Source organism: Diplotaxodon limnothrissa, linkage group LG2 (assembly GCF_057381915.1).
Source record: "Diplotaxodon limnothrissa isolate DT_005_m linkage group LG2, D_limnothrissa_male_GT1.1, whole genome shotgun sequence".
In the NCBI taxonomy this organism is placed as follows: Eukaryota; Metazoa; Chordata; class Actinopteri; order Cichliformes; family Cichlidae; genus Diplotaxodon; species Diplotaxodon limnothrissa.
The window spans coordinates 2,060,682-2,080,979 of NC_140597.1; the positions used below are offsets into that span (position 1 = coordinate 2,060,682).

General features: G+C 43.2%; 1 protein-coding gene across 2 annotated transcripts; it reads left to right on the forward strand.

The window, feature by feature from the left end:
• Positions 1–1,727: 1,727 nt before the first annotated feature.
• On the forward strand, positions 1,728–20,246 carry abhd18 (abhydrolase domain containing 18). Of its 2 annotated transcripts, none has more exons than XM_085359598.1 (14): positions 1,728–1,825; positions 3,944–4,052; positions 7,439–7,523; positions 7,607–7,716; positions 12,333–12,408; positions 13,921–14,005; positions 14,409–14,436; positions 14,832–14,970; positions 15,588–15,677; positions 16,154–16,255; positions 16,538–16,737; positions 17,294–17,427; positions 18,591–18,753; positions 19,330–20,246. In XM_085359598.1, the coding sequence occupies exons 2-14, from the start codon at positions 3,961–3,963 to the stop codon at positions 19,385–19,387; spliced, it is 1,362 nt and encodes a 453-aa protein (XP_085215724.1). In that variant the 5' UTR covers positions 1,728–1,825; positions 3,944–3,960; the 3' UTR covers positions 19,388–20,246. The 2 variants fall into 2 exon arrangements, with proteins under 2 accessions (XP_085215724.1, XP_085215732.1); XM_085359606.1 differs by having other exon boundaries at positions 7,607–7,707.
• Positions 20,247–20,298: the final 52 nt, after the last annotated feature.

Below are 20,298 nucleotides of genomic sequence, written 5' to 3' on the forward strand. Positions count from 1 at the left end.
CGAGGCCCGGGGGTTGGGGACCGCTGATCTAGGTAGCTCTGTTTTGGAAGTTCAGTTCAAGCTAGAAATGTGTTTTGGAGTTTGTACGTGTTTTGTCTCTAGGGGCCACCACATATATTTATATATAAACATATATAAATAAAAATACTTTTTTTTTACATTAGTAATTCCTTTTGTGCATAATTTTATATTATTGTTAATAATAAATGAATTAAAGCAACAAAACAACCTGCAGAGCCGGTTCTCTAAAAAGAGCCGGAAATCCCATCACTACTGGACTCAGCACGTTCGGGTGAAGTTCACCAACTTTACTTCGTTTCCCGGAAGTACCCCCCCCCCCCCCCACACACACACACACACACACATACACACACACAGCCTTATGGGTACAGTAGTCTCCCGCTACAGCATCAGTACATTTCCACATTTTTATATCTATAAAAAGGAAGCTGACACTTGCCAGACTTTATCAGAGCTGTGAGCATCACAGCAGAGGCCTTTGTGTCAAAGTAGCTGAAGATAAAACACAGAAAAACATGAAGGTGATTTTCCTGTTCTGGGATTTTATAAAAATATTCTGCAGTAGATCAAAAAACGAAAGAAAACCATTAATCAACACATTACCTGATGCTGCTGAAGTGAAGCAGAGCAAAGTTACAGCGGTTTGATTAGAGACACAGCTGAGTGTTTTGCAATTTTGCACAATTTTAAAAAGTTTAAATTTGTTCAGTATTGAACAGCAGAAATGAGGTTTTCTTTTCGGAAGTAAGTAAAAGTAAAAAAACAGCGGCCCACAGCGCTGCAAACAACGGTAGACTTGTGCGTAACAAGCAAGCGAATAATGCAGAAAACAGATTTTTAGACGGAAACTGTTCTTGAAGTACAGAGAGAGAGAGAGCTGTGCACGAAGTGTGGTGGAAGCAAAACAGCGAAAGTCAGAGTGAATTCATGACGATGCTGATCAAATGTGAAGCGCAGTTTGCTGCTTCTTTTGCTGCTGGTTTGGTGAATTTTGGTTGGAGAGAGATAAAACCTGCAGCTCAGAATCAGCGCAAAAAGGGCGCAAACACAAAGCGCGGGCCCGCCGAAACAGTGTCCGTGCCTGTGGGACATCTCACTGATCCTGATGCTGTTTACGTCTTTGTGCAGAATCCGTGTTTCTGCTCTCATTTACGGTTTTAGCTGTTTGGTGGTTGTTGAAATTTTGTGAGGTTTAACCTGAGATTCTGGCTTTTCGGGCAAAATAAATTTATAATAAAAAAGATGGATTCAGTTATTCGTCCCTCCTAAGCCAGGGGAGGAGCTGGAAGTGTGGCCAGTCAGCATGCTGCTTCTACCCGGCAGCCGTGTCTGTTGCTGCCACAAAAAACGGATATAAGAAATAAGGCAAGAAAGTAATTAACCCGCTGATGAAAATGGCTTGTAAAATATTCCGTTGTCGTCCGGGGAACAGTCGCTTATTTTTTATTTCATTTTATCGATAATAATAATAATGATCTTACAGATTTTTTAAAAAATATTTCTATCTTTAAAAAGTCATGTTTGATACTCTGAACTAAACACGCGTCTTTTAAAATTCAATTTCTTCCGAAAATGTCTGAAAATGTGGCGAATCTGAAACTTGGAGCTTGTTCTGACAGGTTGTACCGTTAACAAACACCAGATAACGTGAAAACCGGTTAATCTGGAACACCGGAAGTTCCGTTTTTTCCTTTAAATTGCGACCATTCCTCCCAGTAGCTTGATGAAGTCACTACATTTGCCTTCCTTAGCTCAACTAGCCGTGCGAGCAAAGCCAGAGATATACGTTCGGGTACAGACTGAGGTAGTGCTGTTGTTTCTCTCTGTGTTTGCATGGTTTGAAACTCGCTAATGAATGACTAAGGCGAAGTTTGCTAACTTACAGCTAGCAGCAAGTTGAAACGCGTGGCGGTGTCCGTCGTACAGCTGGTCTCTGCGTTATATTGTCAGCGTGTTGTTGTTATTACAGTTACTACCCACAGCGACCAGTGGAAGACGATATAGCGTTTTATGCTGTAACAAGGTGATGATTATGCATGGAAATGGAAATTACGAGTCACCCCGTCATTGTACCGCACATCACTGACAGCTTTGTTCTGATTTGTTTCTGTCATAAAACTAAAGCGCCGTCGTGATCCGAGTATGTGGAGGAAGTATTTCCTCTGAAGGCTCACTGTTAGAAATGTGCACTAATCAAGCTTTAGGTCAAGTCAGCCGCCAGACCTCCCTGACGACCTCTGCTCATGTCAGTGTTGTCAAATCTCGCGAGAAGAGCTAGAGTTGAGAAGTCACATGAAATATATAAATTTGTTTATGTTCTTATATCTGCTCAGTTTCAAATGGCAATGCAACCAACCGGGGAAATATCACTTTATGAAGAGAAATGTGATACGTTTCATCAGAGTAGTGTAATGGGAGATCTGCATCATCCTTCAGATGTTCTGTCACATCTTAAATGTACTCTGTTGGACTGAGATCTGCGCCCTATTCCAGGAAGATGGCTAAAAATGAGTCTGTTAACTGTGAGGTGGTGGCTGACAGACTATGTGAACGTAACATGCTCGCTGGCAGATTTTCTTCCTGACTTATCCCTTCCTGCTGCACCTCAACCAGCTCTCTGACACTCTTTCCTCATTCATAAAGTCACTGCCAAAGTGCACAGTTTGTTATTTTGTTATATCTGGTTTGCTTTTTTTGTACTTAACATAACTGCTTTTACAATAATTCACTCATATGGACAGAGACTTTAAGAATAAAATGTTTTGTCTCCATCTTTCTAACCCTGCCTCAGTAGATGATCATGCTTATGTCAGCCAGTTTTCCTGCAGTCGTCATTCATGCTGTAATCAGTCACACTGATTGAGAAAAGGTCTGTCACATTAGGGAACTGGCACATGTTTGAGTGAAGACTAGGCTGAAGTTATTTTAAGACTTAAGTGGGATGAAATGTGTTTCAGAGCGAGTTGTTAAATACAGGATGCTCAACTGTTTATGTTGAATTTGTTCACAAGTTAACATTCAGCCATTAAATGCTGGCAGAGTCTGAACCTCAATGTATTTTCCACTGAAAATATCCTAAATCAGTCTTGATTTTTCAAAAATGATTATTAACAATATAATAACCTGAATTAAAAGGTTTGAGCAGACATGGTTAGCTGTCTGTATATTCAAGGAGACATTAAAATAGGAATAAAAAACAGAATTAGGAGTGTTGGCAAAGCAGCTATGTAAGTGGTGCTCAAGCAGCTGTTCAGTGTTCCAGTGTTATTAGACCCAGCGTTCGATAATGGTCAGCTAATGGAGTTAGCAACGTTTTCACCCTTTAGCATCATGTTGGCCAAGTGGTTAGCAAACAGAAACTTGTCTATTACGATGCTAAATCACTAAAGCTTATTTACTTGCTAATGCTAGCTTTTTTCCATACCAAGCACTAGTCCTAACTGATCTCAGGACAGTGAAAGCAGACCCATTGGCAGCTTGTCTCGCAGGTTGCTCTCCCATCAGTTTACTGTCATAGACCAGTGGTTTATCCATAATGTACATGCACAAACCACCAGAAAAACACTGCTGGCCTCTGAGCTTACTGAGCTCCAGCCGTTATCACTGTGAGAAAGACACGCTTTTAAAACAGATGCAAACTACTGTTTCCTGTGAGATTTGAAATTTCCTTTGTCTTCATGTATCCTCATCTTTACATTGGACATTCAAGCACTTCCTGCCTTGATTGTCCTGACAGAACACGACTGACTCAAAGGAATCGGTGCTCGTAGAGCGACTCGTTTAACCTTTTTTGGGGGAGGTATATTGCTCAGTTGTCAAACAAAGATGTATTAGCATCTGACTTTTTTTTGTTATTTTCTGTTCTTAACAATCCTACAGGAAGTAAGCACTTTCAGAATAAAGCATGTCCTTCTCTTTGTAGATGCCAGGGGCTGGTCCATGGGTGTGAGCAGACTGGATGTATTCTACCGAAGGCTGCTCCTCACCAAACTCTTTATTGGGGGATGGGGGAAGCCTGAAGACCTCAAGAGGTATGAAGCATTTTGTCATGGCCCTTTCACATAGGACGGGGCATGCACTGCGCTCTGAAACCCAATGTTTTCTGTACGTGCACCAAACAATAACTGTTTCCCGCCTGCGTTTAGCAAGTGCAGCGCAAGTGTCCTGTCGGGGAGTACTGCAGTTGTGCTAAATTCAACCACACAGTGAAGCCAACCACAGAAGAAAAGTTGATTCTTTGTGATATCAGAATCAGAAAGGGTTTTATTGCCAAATGTTGAGCAGGTTTACAACATTAGGAAATTGCTGCGGTACTTAGTGCAAACATACTGTCATAAATTACGCTTAAATAAACATAAAAATTAAAAGTGCTAAGTAGATAGATATATACATGAGTGCAGGTGGTGATCAGTGCCAAACATGGAATGATGCAGTGAACACAGCGTAGGGTCATGTGTTAGTGGTGGGAACAGTCGTACGTTTATTGTTCATGTGTCCAACAGCAGAGGGGAAGAAACTGTTCTTATGGCGAGAGGTTCTGGTGCGAATGGACCGGAGCCTCCTGCCTGAGGGGTGGAATTGTAGATGCCCACTTTACTCTACAGGGTGGGCCATTTCTATGGATACACTGTAATAACATGGGAATGGTTGGTGATACTAAAGTCCTGTTTGTGGCACATTAGTATATGTGAGGGGGCAAACTCCTCAAGATGGGCGGTGACCATGGTGGCCATTTAGAAGTCGGCCATCTTGGATACAACTTTTGTTTTTTCAATAGGAAGAGGGCCATGTGACACATCACACTTATTGGTAATGTCACAAGAAAAACAATGGTGTGCTTGGTTTCAACGTAACTTTATTCTTTCATGAGTTATTTACAAGTTTCTGACCACTTATAAAATGTGTTCAATGTGCTGCCCATTGTGTTGGATTGTCAATGCAACCCTCTTCTCCCACTCTTCACACACTGATAGCAACACCGCAGGAGAAATGCCAGCACAGGCATCCAGTATCCGTAGTTTCAGGTGCTGCACATCTCGTATCTTCACACCATAGACAATTGCCTTCAGATGACCCCAAAGATAAAAGTCTAAGGGGGTCAGATCGGGAGACTTTGGGGGCCATTCAACTGGCCCACAATCACCAATCCACTTTCCAGGAAACTGTTCATCTAGGAATGCTTGGACCTGCACCCAAAATGTGGTGGTGCACCATCCTGCTGGAAAAAGTCAGGGAACGTGCCAGCTTCAGTGCATAAAGAGGAAACACATCATCATGTAGCAATTTCAAATATCCAGCAGCCTTGAGGTTTCCACTGATGAAGAATGGACCCACTATCGTTGTGCCCCATATACCACACCAAACCATCACTTTTGTTGTTCCAACAGTCTTGGAGGGATCCATCCAATGTGGGTTAGTGTCAGACCAATAGCGTTGGTTTTGTTTGTTAACACCATTCACATAGAAGTTTGTCTCATCACTGAACAAAATCTTCTGCGTGAACTGAGGGTCCTGTTCCAGTTTTTGTTTTGTTCATTCTGCAAATTCTGTGGCCGATCTGGGTCATCCTCGTTGAGATGCTGCAGCAGCTGGAGTTTGTAAGGGTGCCATTTGTGAGTAGCTGATATCCGCCGAAGGGATGTTGGACTAATGCCACTCTCCAGTGACATGCGGCGAGTGCTACGCTGTGGGCTCTTGCTGAATGAAGCTAGGACAGCCACTGATGTTTCTTCATTAGTGACAGTTTTCTTGCGTCCACATTTTGGCAAATCCAACACTGAACCAGTTTCACGAACAAGCAGTTTGCTGACTGCAGCATGGGAGATGGGTGGTCTCGTAGGGGGTCTTGCATTGAAATCTGCTGCAATGACCCGGTTACTGCGTTCACCAGATATCAACACAATTTCGATCCTCACGTGTTAACCTCTTCGACATGTCAATGGCTGTGAACAAAGAGAAACTTGTAAATAACTCATGAAAGAATAAAGTTACGTTGAAACCAAGCACACCATTGTTGTGACATTACCAATAAGTGTGATGTGTCACATGGCCCTCTCCCTATTGAAAAAACTAAAGTTGTATCCAAGATGGCCGACTTCTAAATGGCCACCATGGTCACCGCCCATCTTGAGGAGTTTGCCCCTCACATATACTAATGTGCCACAAACAGGATTTTAATACCACCAACCATCCCCATGTTATTACGGTGTATCCATATGAATGGCCCACCCTGTACTCAGACTTTTCTGATTTAGTACTCAGGTCAGATGAAATCATTCTTTAAAGTTACAATAACGGATTACACAGCATTTGGGAATACATTAACTGACAGTATGTCTTGAAAAGTGTTATAACTAAGTTTAAGGACATAATTCCTCCTCTGTCATGCTCTTCAGTACTGTGCACCACACAGTACCCAAACCCTCCACACAGGTTGATCATCTCGTTAATAGACTTACATCCTCACTGTGTACGACTCTGGATATGCTGACCCAAAAACAAAACCTCAAATCACAAGTACTTGACTCTCTTATGTCTTAAACACACATCGTAAAGCAGCTGACTCATAAGCTTGAGAAGAAATGGTGTCTTAGTAATTTAGAAGATCTTCATTCAGCCTGGAAAAAGAGTTTGTTGCTGTACAAACAGCCCTCTGCACAGCTAGGGCATTTTCCTGCTCATCACGCATTGAAGAACAACCCTGAGTTTCTCTGCAGTACTGTAGCTGATGACCAGTTAACTGCTTTACAGACACACAGCTGCTCTTTCAAGAGTTTTGGAAATTAAAAGGAAGGATTGGCCTATAATTAGCTAAGAGAGCTGGGAGGAGTAATGCACAGTTTAATTACTACCACCTTAAAGGTTTGTAGCCCATCAGTGGCATAGACTGATCATATTTAAGACTGAAGCATTAATTAATGGTAGTACTTATTTGGGCAGCTTAGAATTGAATCTAATAGACTTGATGGTTTGGAGGAAGTGATAGTTGAAGTTAACTCTGGATCAGTCAGTGTCAGTCTTATGTAAGGCAGCTGGGGTTGGTTCTTCAGTCAGTGATGAACAGGAAGGTGTCTTAGCTTTTTTTCTATAATTGTTGGTTTATCATTATTTTATATTGTTCTAGGCTAAATGATCTTCTAAATTAGTGAGACCCCCCAAGAGGGTCATGGACCCCCTCTTGATCCTCTACCCAATCACACGAGCCAAGGCGTGAAAACGGGTGTGGCTCACAATCAGCCAGGGTGAGGTCATTGTGAAACCCGGCCCCGCCCTATCATGTGATTTCCTAGAGCTAGTGGTGGTCGAGCTGCCTTCGCCCGCACTTCATCAGGTGGTAACCTCCAGCTTACAGTGAGCAGGTCGTGGATGAGATCAGCACGTCCTCAGCTGCAAACTGATGTGTCTGTTTGTTTTGTAGAATCTTTGAGTTTCGAAAGATAATTGGAGACAGAGAGAAGTGCAAGTCTCTGGTTCCTCAGGACTATCCCGTTTATATAAACAAGGTACATCATTTATTTCCTCTCTTTTCCTTCTTGTGCTGTTTTGTTTTTGTATTATTAGTTATTATTTGTGTGTTTGTGTGCAGACAGAGGAGCTTGCTGACTGTCATGTCCAAGAGGGCTTCTTTATCTCTCCTCTGGAGCATTTGGTTCCTGGGATCCTGCCACAAGAGGCTGTAAAGGCCAGGTACAAGAGGTGCTGTTGTTTGCCACTGCAATGAAAGGAGGCAGAGAATAGACAGGAGAATGGGTTGTTTCCGAGTTTGATGCGGTGCTTTGTCCAGAGGGCCAAGTGGATGCTGGTTTAGGGTCTTTCAAACATACAGACGGGGTTTTAAAATAAAGTTATTCAGTTATTGTTTTAAACTTGAAACATTCATTGAATAACCTTTTTTTATGAATATTTTCTGTTATAGTTACAGGAAAATAAGCTCAGGGTGGCAGACGCATGCAATGACCAGCTAGAGAAAGACGAGATAAAAACAGGAACAAGAAAATGATGCAACATAATGTTCGGTTTAGTTTTCCTTCTTTTCTCCAGCATTGTTACCCTCAAACTTCTTGAACTCGTGACACATATACCCTCTGTCACGTCTGAGGTTTTGCATATCAGCACATGGTTAAAAACATCTTGTTCTTACCAATTTTTCAAATCAGGTAAATACAACCTCAGATGTGCAGAAATTACAGCGTCGTTATTTATTTAACAAAAATTCAGCTGAAGCTGACCCTGCTGTGTAATGGTACCCAGCCATCCTCCTCATGGCTCCATTTTGTTATAATACCACTAACAGCTGACTGTGAAATCTATGGCAGCGACTCGTTGCACAGGTGACATCCTGTCACGGTGCTTTGGTAGAAGTCACTGAGCTCCTGAGAGCGACCCATTCTTGTTTATAGCAGCCGTAAATGGACTGGTTCTTATCTAGTGCTTATCTACTCTACCTGAGCACTTGAGGCGCTCTATAGGGGCGGGTTCCCAGACAGAGATTAAAGCTAGTCCTAGATTTAAACAGCCAATGCAGACTAACAGAAATCTGCTTCCTCAGTCACGGTATAAACAGTGCCAGACTAAGCCTATTCCTGACTAAACTACGCTTGTTTACTGGAGGGAGATCAGAGCTAGTCCAGGCATAAACTGAAGTTTAAATAGAACGTCCCAGCAGGCAGGTTTAACTTCAGAGTTCATGTTGTTTGGTGAATAACATGGGTTACTTGGAGAATCTCAGAGATGATCAATGAAAACCGTCTGCTAGACAAATTGCTGACAGAAGTCATCCACTGAAGCTTTTTGATGACATCAGTTTTCGAGCTCGTTTCGAATGCATAAAGTAAATGATGTGGAGATCACTTCATTTTGGAACCCAGTCTTTCACCCAGTAAGTCCAGTAAGTCTGCAGGTGCTCTTAACTTTGTGTCTTTTGGCACCTTCCACAGAGAAGCTGGGGGTTTATGTGGGCTCGGTGAACCAACAGTGTCGTTCACTGTGTGCAGGACCATTTGTGGATTGAGAAGACAGAACATAAACTTCCCAGATGCTGAAACCTGAGTTAATTACAAGTTCTATGAATTTGGGAACTTTCCAGGAGTCATCGGCTGCATCAGTGGAACCACAAAACGTCGCTCCATCCCAGATGCTGAGCAATACAGGAATCCCAAGAACTGGTTTTCCATTAATGTCCAGGGTGTATGCACTCCCCAGTTACAGTTTTCAAATATTCTTTCATGTTTGAAAGGTGTCACTCATGATTCCTGGATTTTAACTCATCACTGTGTTTGGAAGAGGAGATGATCATTATTGTTGCTTGGTGACAGTGGGCGTGCTCAAAGTTTTTGTTTACACCACACCTGAATTACACCTGAGCAAAGGTGCTACAGCCATATGCACACTGGGAGTCTAGTGGAGCACGTTTGGAGGAGTTGTTTTCAGAGTGCACTTCGATTCACACCAAGAAGCTGCTGCATTGTCATTAATGCAACAGCTGCTCTTCATAACTGCCTGAACAGCATGGATGCCCAGACCCTCCAATACTAGACCTTCACTTCCAACAAACCACAGAGGAGGCCTGACAGAGGAACGTTTGCATTGTGCTGCTTTAAGTAGCAACTTTTGACTAGCACTGGTGTTTTAAATGTTCTTAACTCCTATACAAACAATAAGAGTGTTTCTGCAATTTGGCTTAATTTCTATTAAATAATTAAAGATAGAGCAGGGCGATATGACCAAAATATTTATCACGATATACATTTGAAAACTTGCCATAACGATATAATTGACACGAGACAAAATACTTTACAACTTTATTAGTGCAAAAAACAAACAAACCCATCAATGTATTTTCACTTAAACAAGCAGCTTTTTTTATGTGCATTAAAGTTATATAAACATTTAACAGTGCAAATGCAAATCCGTGCTGACAGTTTAACCAAAAGGCATTTCCAGTGGAAACTGGCCGACATATCCTCAGCATAACCATGTATAACATCCACAAAACTTAAAAAGAGGTTATACACACACAATACAGTAACATTATGTTGAAGCACAGTACGTATCACTCCGCGAGGCTCCGCCTACGACAGCCGTAACGCTCCGACAATCCATCAAGCGGTGCGGCTTCGTAGCTCAGCAAAGTCGCACTGAAACATTTGACAGATTTTCGAGCGCCGTACACATAAAATCGTTTCGAGGTCAGTAAACACAACCAGAGTTCATACATAAAGCACACGGGATTATAAGGGGCTCTGTCGACTTTCAGACAAATCAAAGGATTGATTTTAAGTGCGCCGTATTTTCCAAACAACACGGTAATAACGGCGGCCCGCTAGCATGCGCTACCAAAAATAGTGCTTTGTTGTGTGTCTGAGGGACGAAAGCTAAACCAGTTCCACACCAGTGAAGCTGCAGCATTTTTACAAACCAGTTCAGGTTCAACTCCTCACTGCAGGCATGTCATGTGCCTGCCTGCTTCAAGTCCTCCACCATAATCCCTGTCCCCAAGAAACCTAGGATCACTGGACTAAATGACTACAGACCCGTGGCTCTGACATCTGTGGTCATGAAGTCATTTGAGCGCCTAGTTCTCTCCCATCTCAAGACCCTCACGGCCCCCCTCCTGGACCCCCTGCAGTTTGCATATAGAGCCAACAGGTCTGTAGACGACGCCATCAACATGGCCCTACACTTCATCCTGCAGCATCTGGACTCCCCAGGAACCTACGCCAGGATCCTGTTTGTGGACTTCAGCTCTGCCTTCAACACCATCCTTCCAGACCATCTCCGAGGCAAGCTTTCCCAGATGAATGTGCCTGATCCCATCTGCCGGTGGATCACTGACTTCCTGACGGACAGGAAGCAGCACGTGAGGCTGGGAAAGAATGTCTCGGACTCCCGGACCATCAGCACCGGCTCCCCTCAGGGCTGTGTTCTTTCTCCTCTGCTCTTCTCCCTGTACACCAACTGCTGCACCTCCACCCACCAGTCTGTCAAGCTAATCAAGTTCGCAGATGACACCACCGTCATTGGACTCATCTCGGACGGGGATGAGTCTGCCTACAGGAGGGAGGTTGAACGTCTGGTGTCCTGGTGCAGCCACAACAACCTGGTGCTGAATGCCCAGAAGACAGTGGAGATTATTGTGGACTTCAGGAAGCACACAGCCCCACTCCCCCCCATCATCCTGACTGACACCCCCATCACCTCTGTGGACTCATTCCGCTTCCTGGGTACCACCATCACCCAGGACCTGAAGTGGGAGCCCACCATCACCTCCGTCATCAAGAAAGCCCAGCAGAGGATGTACTTCCTGAGGCAGCTGAAGAAATTCAACCTGCCAACACGGACGATGATGCAATTCTACACTGCAATCATCGAGTCCATCCTCACCTCCTCCATCACCGTGTGGTACGCTGGAGCCACTATCAGGGACAAACAGAGACTGCAGCGTGTTGTGCGCTCTGCTGAGAAGGTGATTGGCTGCAGACTCCCATCTCTGCAGGACCTGTACACCTCCAGGACACTGCGGCGTGCAGCTCGGATCTCAGCTGACCCTTCTCACCCTGGACACAGTCTGTTTGACCTGCTCCCCTCAGGCAGGAGGCTCCGGTCCATTCGCACCAGAACCTCTCGCCACAAGAACAGTTTCTTCCCCTCTGCTGTTGGACACATGAACAATAACCACATGACTGTCCCCGCCACTAACACATGACCCTACGCTGTGTCACTGCATCATTTCATGTCTGGCACTGATCACCACCTGCACTCATGTATATATCTTTCTACGTAGCACTCTTAATTCTTATTCTCATGTATATATCTCATGTATATCTCATGCACATATCTTTCTTTCTTTCTACATAGCACTTTAATTCTTATTGCTTGCACTGAAGCACCGCAGCAAATTCCTAATGTTGTAAACCTCAACATCTGGCAATAAACCCATTCTGATTCTGATTCTGATTCTGATCGTTTCATTCAACGATCCGCTTTCGCTCTTCTCATTCTGCGTCGCCGCCATGCGCATGCGCGTTTTACCCATATTCTATCGGGATATTTCATTTTCTTATCGTTGCCCAACATTACACCGGTATTACCGTGAACGGTGTGATATGGCCCAGCCCTAATTAATGATATAGTTTAATGTGCCATGTTCTGCTCCATCTGAGGTTGTATTTGCTGAATTTGGAGCTAGCCACATGAGTCGTTAGGGCTGAAATGTAAGCTGTGTTTGTGCTGAAAATGTTTGAAGAGGATTTACTTATGCTGTGGGAATGCTGCCTGTAGACCTGCGGCTCTCATCGTTTGTGTTGTTCCAGGTTCCAGTTCATAGTTCCTAAGAGATGGCAGAAGAACAGACCAGTATGTATCCACTTAGCTGGGACTGGAGACCATGTAAGACTCTTACCTTTATTTTAATATGAATGTGCTCCCAGGCAGCCGCCACAGAACTCATAATGCTGAAACAAATACTTACAATACCAAACCAAAAAAATAAAACCATGTAAGTCCAGAGTTGTGCTGATGGATTTCTGTCTTTGCCACAGCAGCTTTTTCTTTATCAAGTAGAAAAACAGTTGTAGTTGTAACTTCTTTACACTGACAGAAGCGGAGTTTGACTGGTCCAGACCATCTAAGATCAAAGTGGGCCGTAAAGGCCACTGACAATCTTGTTTTCCTTTGAAATAACAACGAGCAGTGTTCACTTCCCTCCCACAATCATGTAAAACAAAGCACATGGATATAAAGAAAGTAGCTTTTTATCACCAAGTATATCATCCATTATCAGGCTATAGGACAGAGTCCCAAACACAGAGTAACCTGTAACGTTTCGATGTGCTCTGATGTTCAGCAGCTCTCAGAGTGCACCGAGCAGTGAAAGAAAGAATTTATATGACGTGAGCTCGTGATCATCAAATCACAAAATTAATATTTTCTGCAGCAAGACCGACTCACATGTCTTTATTTGCAGCAGCACTGTTATATATGTTCGTGTTGTTTACAGTTCTCTATCCCGTGTGCTTTGATAATGTCACTAACTGCAGCAGGCAGCGCTCACTGGATCCAAGGGGTCAAACTCCCTTCATGTGAATGCACACAGAGGAAGGAAGCCTTGTGTCAGCTGACACAAAGAAACCCAGCTTATGTCGTAGTGAGCCCCCGTGGTTCTAAAACGAGGTGATCCAAACCTCACGTGGCATTTTATCATTGAGTGGGTGAAAAACTACGTAGGCTTTAGCAGTTTGTTAGTCTGGAGCATTAAGGTGTTGATTAACACCAAGGAGGAAAGACCCAGCAGCCATCTGCCTCCACCGATTACAGTGAGCACAAAGGTGGAGGGGGATGATCTGTGTCTGCATCGATACACAGACCCCGGGACCACCCACTCCTCTGTATACCACAACATTAACTGAAATGTGAGGCTGTGTGTCCAGCAGCTGAAGCCTGACCACAGCTGGCTCATGCAGCAGAACAATGATCCCATCCACAGAAGCAAGTCTGTAACAGACGAGCTGAAATGACCCGTCACAGTCCAGACCCCGGATCAACTCCAGTCCTCTGACTTATAGAGAAGAGTGTCGTATGTTTAGTGCTGTTGTTCATTTGAGGTCATATTTGCATAATTATAGAAGCTGTTAGGGACCAGATGATTCCTCAGACCTAAGACTTCTGCTGTGTTTTTGACATTACTGCAAGAAATCCTCAGAAGTTGAGCAGCAGACTTGGTTCAAGGTCCAGATTTACTGTGAAGCAGAGAAACGCGTCAGACGAGAAGATTTAATAAATAAATGGTGTCAAAGTGTGTGGTTAACTCTGGAAACTGACCCCAACAATCTGTAGGATCCAGGAGCTGTGATGATGACCTTTGGAATGCTGTTTCTGTCCTTGTGTTTCTATGACCTGTAGTTTTTCTGGCGTCGGCGGACCCTGATGGCTCGGCCCATGATCAAAGAGGCAGGAATGGCGTCATTACTTCTGGAGAACCCTTATTATATCCTTCTGTTGTCTTCAACAACAACATCGTTTGTTGTTAGCTTTCTTTCAAAGTAACTCACGACAAACATGGAAACTCAGTCAGCGAGTGTACAAACCAGTACGATGGCTGTCGCCGCTGCTGCTGATGAAACAAGCACATGACGAACATGCTGTGGAAAGTTCCCGTAATAACCTGTTTGTAAACAGAGTGTGCACTACCAGCCACCTGTTCAGACACATATTCATAGAGCACTTCTGTTACAGACGCACTTGGATGCATCGATTCACGATCCTGCCCGAGGACACTTGTAGATCAGAGGAGCTGGGAATCGATCCAGTGACCTGATTAGAAGACAGCTGTGTCATGTTGTTGTTTTTATTTAATGTCTGCTACGAACGTTCCTTGACTGATGCTTCACATGGTTATCGAAAACCCAGAGACCAACTGTAAGTTGACTTGATCGATTAAAACCAGTTTGGTTGTTGGTTTGGAAAATTTAGTCGATTTAAAAAAAGTGATTTTTAACTTTGTGACAAAGATTCTCATTTAGTTTTCATGTTTGCAACAAGAAGGAGAAAAGAGGCAGAAACGTCTTCGATGTTTCCAAATCAGACTTATGGGCTGATTCAAACACCTGTTGGCTTTATTTACGTTTTAAATGCAAGGCTGTCGTTTTCAAGCATCGTTTGTTTCTAAACTGATTCATTTGACAAAGCGAGACTGTGTGAGACGCACTGAGCTGTTGGATGTTGTTATAGAAACAGACTTCACGGCTCGATTTTTCTCAAAGGTCAAATGAACGTATCGTAAATTGAATATAGATATCATTTGAGTGTTTTAGACGATCCAGTCTAAAAAATGTGTCGGACCTGTTTGTGATGGGCGGGGCTTTGATCCTGGAATCAACAGTCCTGCTTCGCTGGCTGGAGAGAGAAGGATACTGGCCCCTGGGAATGACGGGCATCTCTATGGGAGGATATGTGAGTCAAAGAAACTTGTCAAATAACATTTTACCACTAAATGTTTAGTTGTCGATCTTGTTATACGAGAGAGCAGCATCTTATTCCAACTTTGTTTTATTGATTTCAGCCACGACATACAAAGTTAGCAACAGCAAACCCCCATCCGAATTCTCCCCCTACCAGGTCCACACGAGACAAGACGCCGCAGAGATCCAGTCTCAACACCCATACACACAACAAGCATAACAAGAAGGACCAAACTAAACAAAAGGAGAAAAAAAATAAAGTAAAAATAAGATCAAATAAAAAAAACACCAAACTTATGATGTCGCCTCGCTCAGTTCACTTCAGTCTCAGGAAGTAAAGTGATGGTGTCCACCAGTAAGAGACATGATTTCCAGGTTTTGTTACATTTCCTAATAAAACCTTTGAGAGAGAATCTAAGTTTAAGTTAAAGAGTACGTCCCCCACCCAATGGGCTCATGTTGGGGGTGGGGAAGCTTCCACTTCAACAGAACAAGCCTCCGAGTTCGTAAAGTGGGACAGAGCAGCATCTTGGTTTCATTTGGGGAAAGAAACTTGCAAGCCCAGTGTTATCTCTCTAAAGTGTGTCACTTGTGTGTCTTTGTGTCCAGATGGCGTCCCTGGCAGTGACCAACTGGCCCAAACCCATCCCTCTAATTCCCTGTTTGTCCTGGTCCACAGCCTCCAGTGTGTTCACCACGGTCAGGAGCAGTTCTACCTGCTGTACATCTATAAGGACACATTCACTTATTATTGCTTTCATACTGTTTCTGCCTGCAAAGCTGCTGTTACTGATCCAATACTAGTGTTAAATTCATGGTTCAGAGTCTGAGTGCAGCTGAAACTGGGAGTCAAATTGTTTCAGTTTGTCAAAATCAGATAAGACTGTTGATACTGAGTCTGGCTGAGCTGACATTTATTGATCTTTCAGGAGTTTATTTGTGGTGAAGACTTTAAAGTGGAATAAAATATTAATATATAAATTTTTTATAGCACTTTTTTGGGCGTGGTCGATTTGTGGCTCTAAGCCCGATAGTGTATGCATTTTTCTAGGACCCTCCAGGGGTTAAAGTTGTATGTTTATCTGCATTTTGATCATTTCTTGAGCAGGAGGAACAGTTAATGACTGAAAAATGTGTGTGTGTGTGTGTGTGTGTGTGTGTGTGTGTGTGTGCAGGGTGTGCTGAGTAAAGCAGTGAACTGGACACAGCTGGAGAAGCAATATGCAATTAATTCACGGTATGAAGAGGAGATCATCAAGCTGCTGGAGTACTGTGGGGTAAGTGTTCCTGCAGTTTCACAGGAGTACAGAATATTACTCGGATTACTTTCACAACTGTACGAGTACAACTGACTGGAGAAAGTACCCGTGTCTTCCTTTCATCACTCCCTCTGCACACACTAATACGCTGGTAAAATGTTTTTTGCAAAGATTGAATTTTTCTTTGTTTACTAAAAGAAGAAGTTAAGTGTGAAACTGTGCTTGTTGTGTTTTTGGTCTTGTGTCATACGTGTAACACATGCATGACTACATCTTTTGCTGCGTGTCCACTGCTGGTAGGCTGATTCCTTTAAGATGGGTCCCAAACTTGTAACGAATGTGGACGAGCATTTCCACGAGCTGTCTGAAGACCACAAACTGTCAGTGAGCCAGTGCAGCAGAGTGGACGGAGGACGTGACTGTGGTGGGGCCACAGACGGAGCAGAGCATCTGTTGTCACTGGGGAGCAGTGTTGGAGCAAGCTTCGAAACTCTGCCAACGTGAGTGTTCGATCACTACACCTGCTGATGCGTTGGAATTTTTATAACATTTGAAACTCGTGTGTAATCACACATTAATGCTGCATTGTAAGAGTACAGGTGTTTTAAGACTTGCTGTCGAACATCTGGTTGAGCATCTGTTGCATGTTTCAAACAGTGCACAGTAATATGCAATTTTCCATCAGTATAAACCTGTTATGGTTACAGTATCAACAAACATGGACGTCCAGTATCGTGCAAAAGTCTTGAGCCATTTCCATTTTCCTGTTTTGCTAGGAAAATGTGAAAAAGGGTCAGACATGTGAAATGCATTAACTTAATAGTATACAGTGCACTACAGTATACAGTGCACTGTAGTATACAGTGGGGAAAATAATAACTTGATCAAGTGTGCCAAGCTTCTGCAGGCAGGTTCCACAGCCACAAACATTTGACCGAAGGATGCAAAGAAGCTGTGAAAGTGATATCGATAATGGAATAAGAATAAGCAAGTCTTATCCCCAGTGAGAATGTTTCATTATTAAGGGACATAAAACCGTTTCTTCTGTCTCCTCAGAGCTCTTGGTGGATATAACGCACACGGGAGAAGGACGGATCCCGCCGAATGTTGTCGTCCATCTTTACACAAAGAATCTATAAGTTTCATGAAGGCAGTGATGGATGAGTGCACACACATGGCCAACTTCTCTGGTGAGTGCTGCAGTGAATGATTACACCTCTGCTTAAAGAAGAACAAGCGAAGAATCACAACACTGAATTAATCCCTGTGGTCAGAGTTGCTCCCGGACATGAAGAACAGTAACTGGATAATACAACATATTACAAAGTTACAAAATATATATACAAGTATATTCTACACATGCCAGTATATAACACAAATGTATATGGTTGTTGTCAGCAGCACATCACAGCCGTCAGAAATGGTTTTGACCAATAAGGTTGCAGGTGGTGTCGTTACAGTTGGCGGTGATACTAAAGAGCTGATGCTGTGATAAAAGCGTTGGCTGCTGACGTTTGATGAATTGAAGGTCGTGATGGTCATACTGGTTTGTTTGTTGCCATTAAAGTGTGGATACTGGAGCATGGCACAATGAGTGAGACTACTGACGCCAAAACAGAAAGATGGACAATGACACCACGAAGGCGTTGGCTTGTAAAATTGAAACCGTATAGAAGGAATATCAGCCAAGTGTGGAAAGAATTAAGAGACTCGCAACAAGCTGATGAAAAACGATGTTCTCCTCAGATCAGAGAAACTCAGCACCGTCTTTTTCGCACCTGTAGAGCCTTTGTTTAATCTGCTTTTACACAGGAAGTGTCAGTTTTCTGCTCGTTGCTAAAATAGAGACTTGTCCCACCTGTGTCCTCGCTCCTTGGGCCGTATGTAGACAGTTCCTTACGAGCTCTTTTGTCTCTGTTACTTGAACAGTACACAATCTCCAGCGTGATTATTTTTACTTTTAATATTGTGTTCAAAGGATTTATTGAATGTTTGATACTGATACACCATCAAAAGGCACAGAAGATCAGTTCTGCTGCTGAATGAACAACGCAGGGATTGTAATCATTCTCCAGGATTATCATTGTGAAGCTAGAACACTATGAGGGAAATAGGATGAGCTTCGTCCTGGCTTATACAAGAAGGTGTGAGGTGAGAGGAGGCACAGGTCATCCTCCACCTGGCCTTTAACAGACTGCAGAGGACCCAGCTGATCTTCAGTCATGTTTAACAGCTCACTGTTCCTGCGGTGTCTACCACCCTCTTCTGGCAGAAAAGATTTGCATGTGTTTTGCACAAAAGTGAAAGAAATGTTGTGACTGTAGATGTCCCTGTGTTTCCCTCTCTGCTGCAGTTCCTGTAGATACCAGTCTCATCGTTGTCGTCCAGGCCAAAGAGGATGCATATGTGCCCCGAACAGGAGTCCTGAGTCTGCAGGAGATCTGGCCAGGCTGTGAAGTCAGATATCTGAGAGGAGGACACATCAGTGCATACCTATTTAAACAGAATATATTCAGGTAAAGTTATAGTGTTGAAAATGATCCAAAAGGTGTTTTTTAAGTTTCTCATTTATGCCTAATTAAACTATACTCACACAAAAACATGCTAAATCTGAGAATACACACAATTCATATTTATCTGCTCTATTCTACAAGCTCTAGTTTTGAAACGTTGCTGTTTTATAGCAGAAAGTTGACATTAGTAACAATGCAATGAGCGTCATGGACCAGAGCGTCCTTCATTATGAATATGAATTTAGACTAGATGTCAATGCCTGAATGATGTCTCCACTGTACCAAATATGACGTCAAATTCAAAGAAAAGTCTAGAAATTGTTCACAGGAGCCAAAGTTGTTTGTAGAAGTGTCACAGCTGCACTTCCTGGTTCAGGCGTGGTACATATAGACAGATAACTGGCTGTGGACGGTTTAACATGTCTGAGAATGTTCGTTAAACTGTGGCTGTTGTCTGGTTAATCTGATGTTAGAGTTGGGCCACCCTCACAGTATTTCACACATTTCATCATTTTTACGTATATGATTTGTTTGTCATGGACAGCTTTGCTACGTTAACGTTACCTGTTTCATTTCCAGACAGGCCATATATGATGCCTTTGACAGATTCTGCGTGAAGTATCCCAACCTGCACTAGCCACTGGAGCCAGGCTGGACGTTTGCCTTCACCACTCTCAGTGTGGCAGCTGAGATCTTTCCTTGTGAGGCACGTGTGACATTTACAGGGTAGCCTCAGAGAAGGTGGAGCTGAGCACGCCTCTTCCTGTTTGTATAAGGCTGTGTGATCTAGGTGTGCGACAAACCTCGCCGTGCATAACTGAAACTGTAGCAGTTTAAAATGTTGTTATGTGCTGTGAAAGAAACATCCGGGTGTCTAGCTTCAGTTTGATAACTGCTGGTGATCATTGATAGCACTGTGTGCAGCTTTTATTGCTCCTGTATCACCAGGCTGCAGGTGTCCTGCTGTTTTCCACTTCTCTTCCTTATCTGACACAACCTTGGATGTGATACTCGAGCCCGAGCCATTCCATATGAAATCACAGAGCTTCCTCAGAACTGACCAGTTTATGTTGGACTGACTTTAGCATATTTGATGAAACCATGAAAGATTCTTACTGAAATTGTGACGGTTGTACAGGTCCCTGAAATTCTTAGGAGCTGGTTGAAATCTGGCTCTTTTTTATTTTGATGCTGATGCTTAAATCTTCGATGATCACATGAACTTTTCTGGGCTGAAAGAAACGTTGAGTACGAGATGTGGGATAAAACACCGGGGGGACGCCGCTCGATCGCTTCTCCCTGGAATGTTGTCCTGATGTCACATGAATCAAATTTAAAGGAGGCTGAAGTAAATGTTAAATCACAACAAAGTTTGATGGTAATGAAAGTCGAAGCTTTGTCCTGTGTCCACTGTGACTGGTGCACTTTGAGGTTAACTGGCTTCACTGTGTTTGCTGTGCTGCTCACATGTAAAGTGGAAACAAATAAATCTCCTTTCTGACAGTTTCAGCACATTTCTTCTTCTCTTAGCTGCTCCTGTCTGTATGT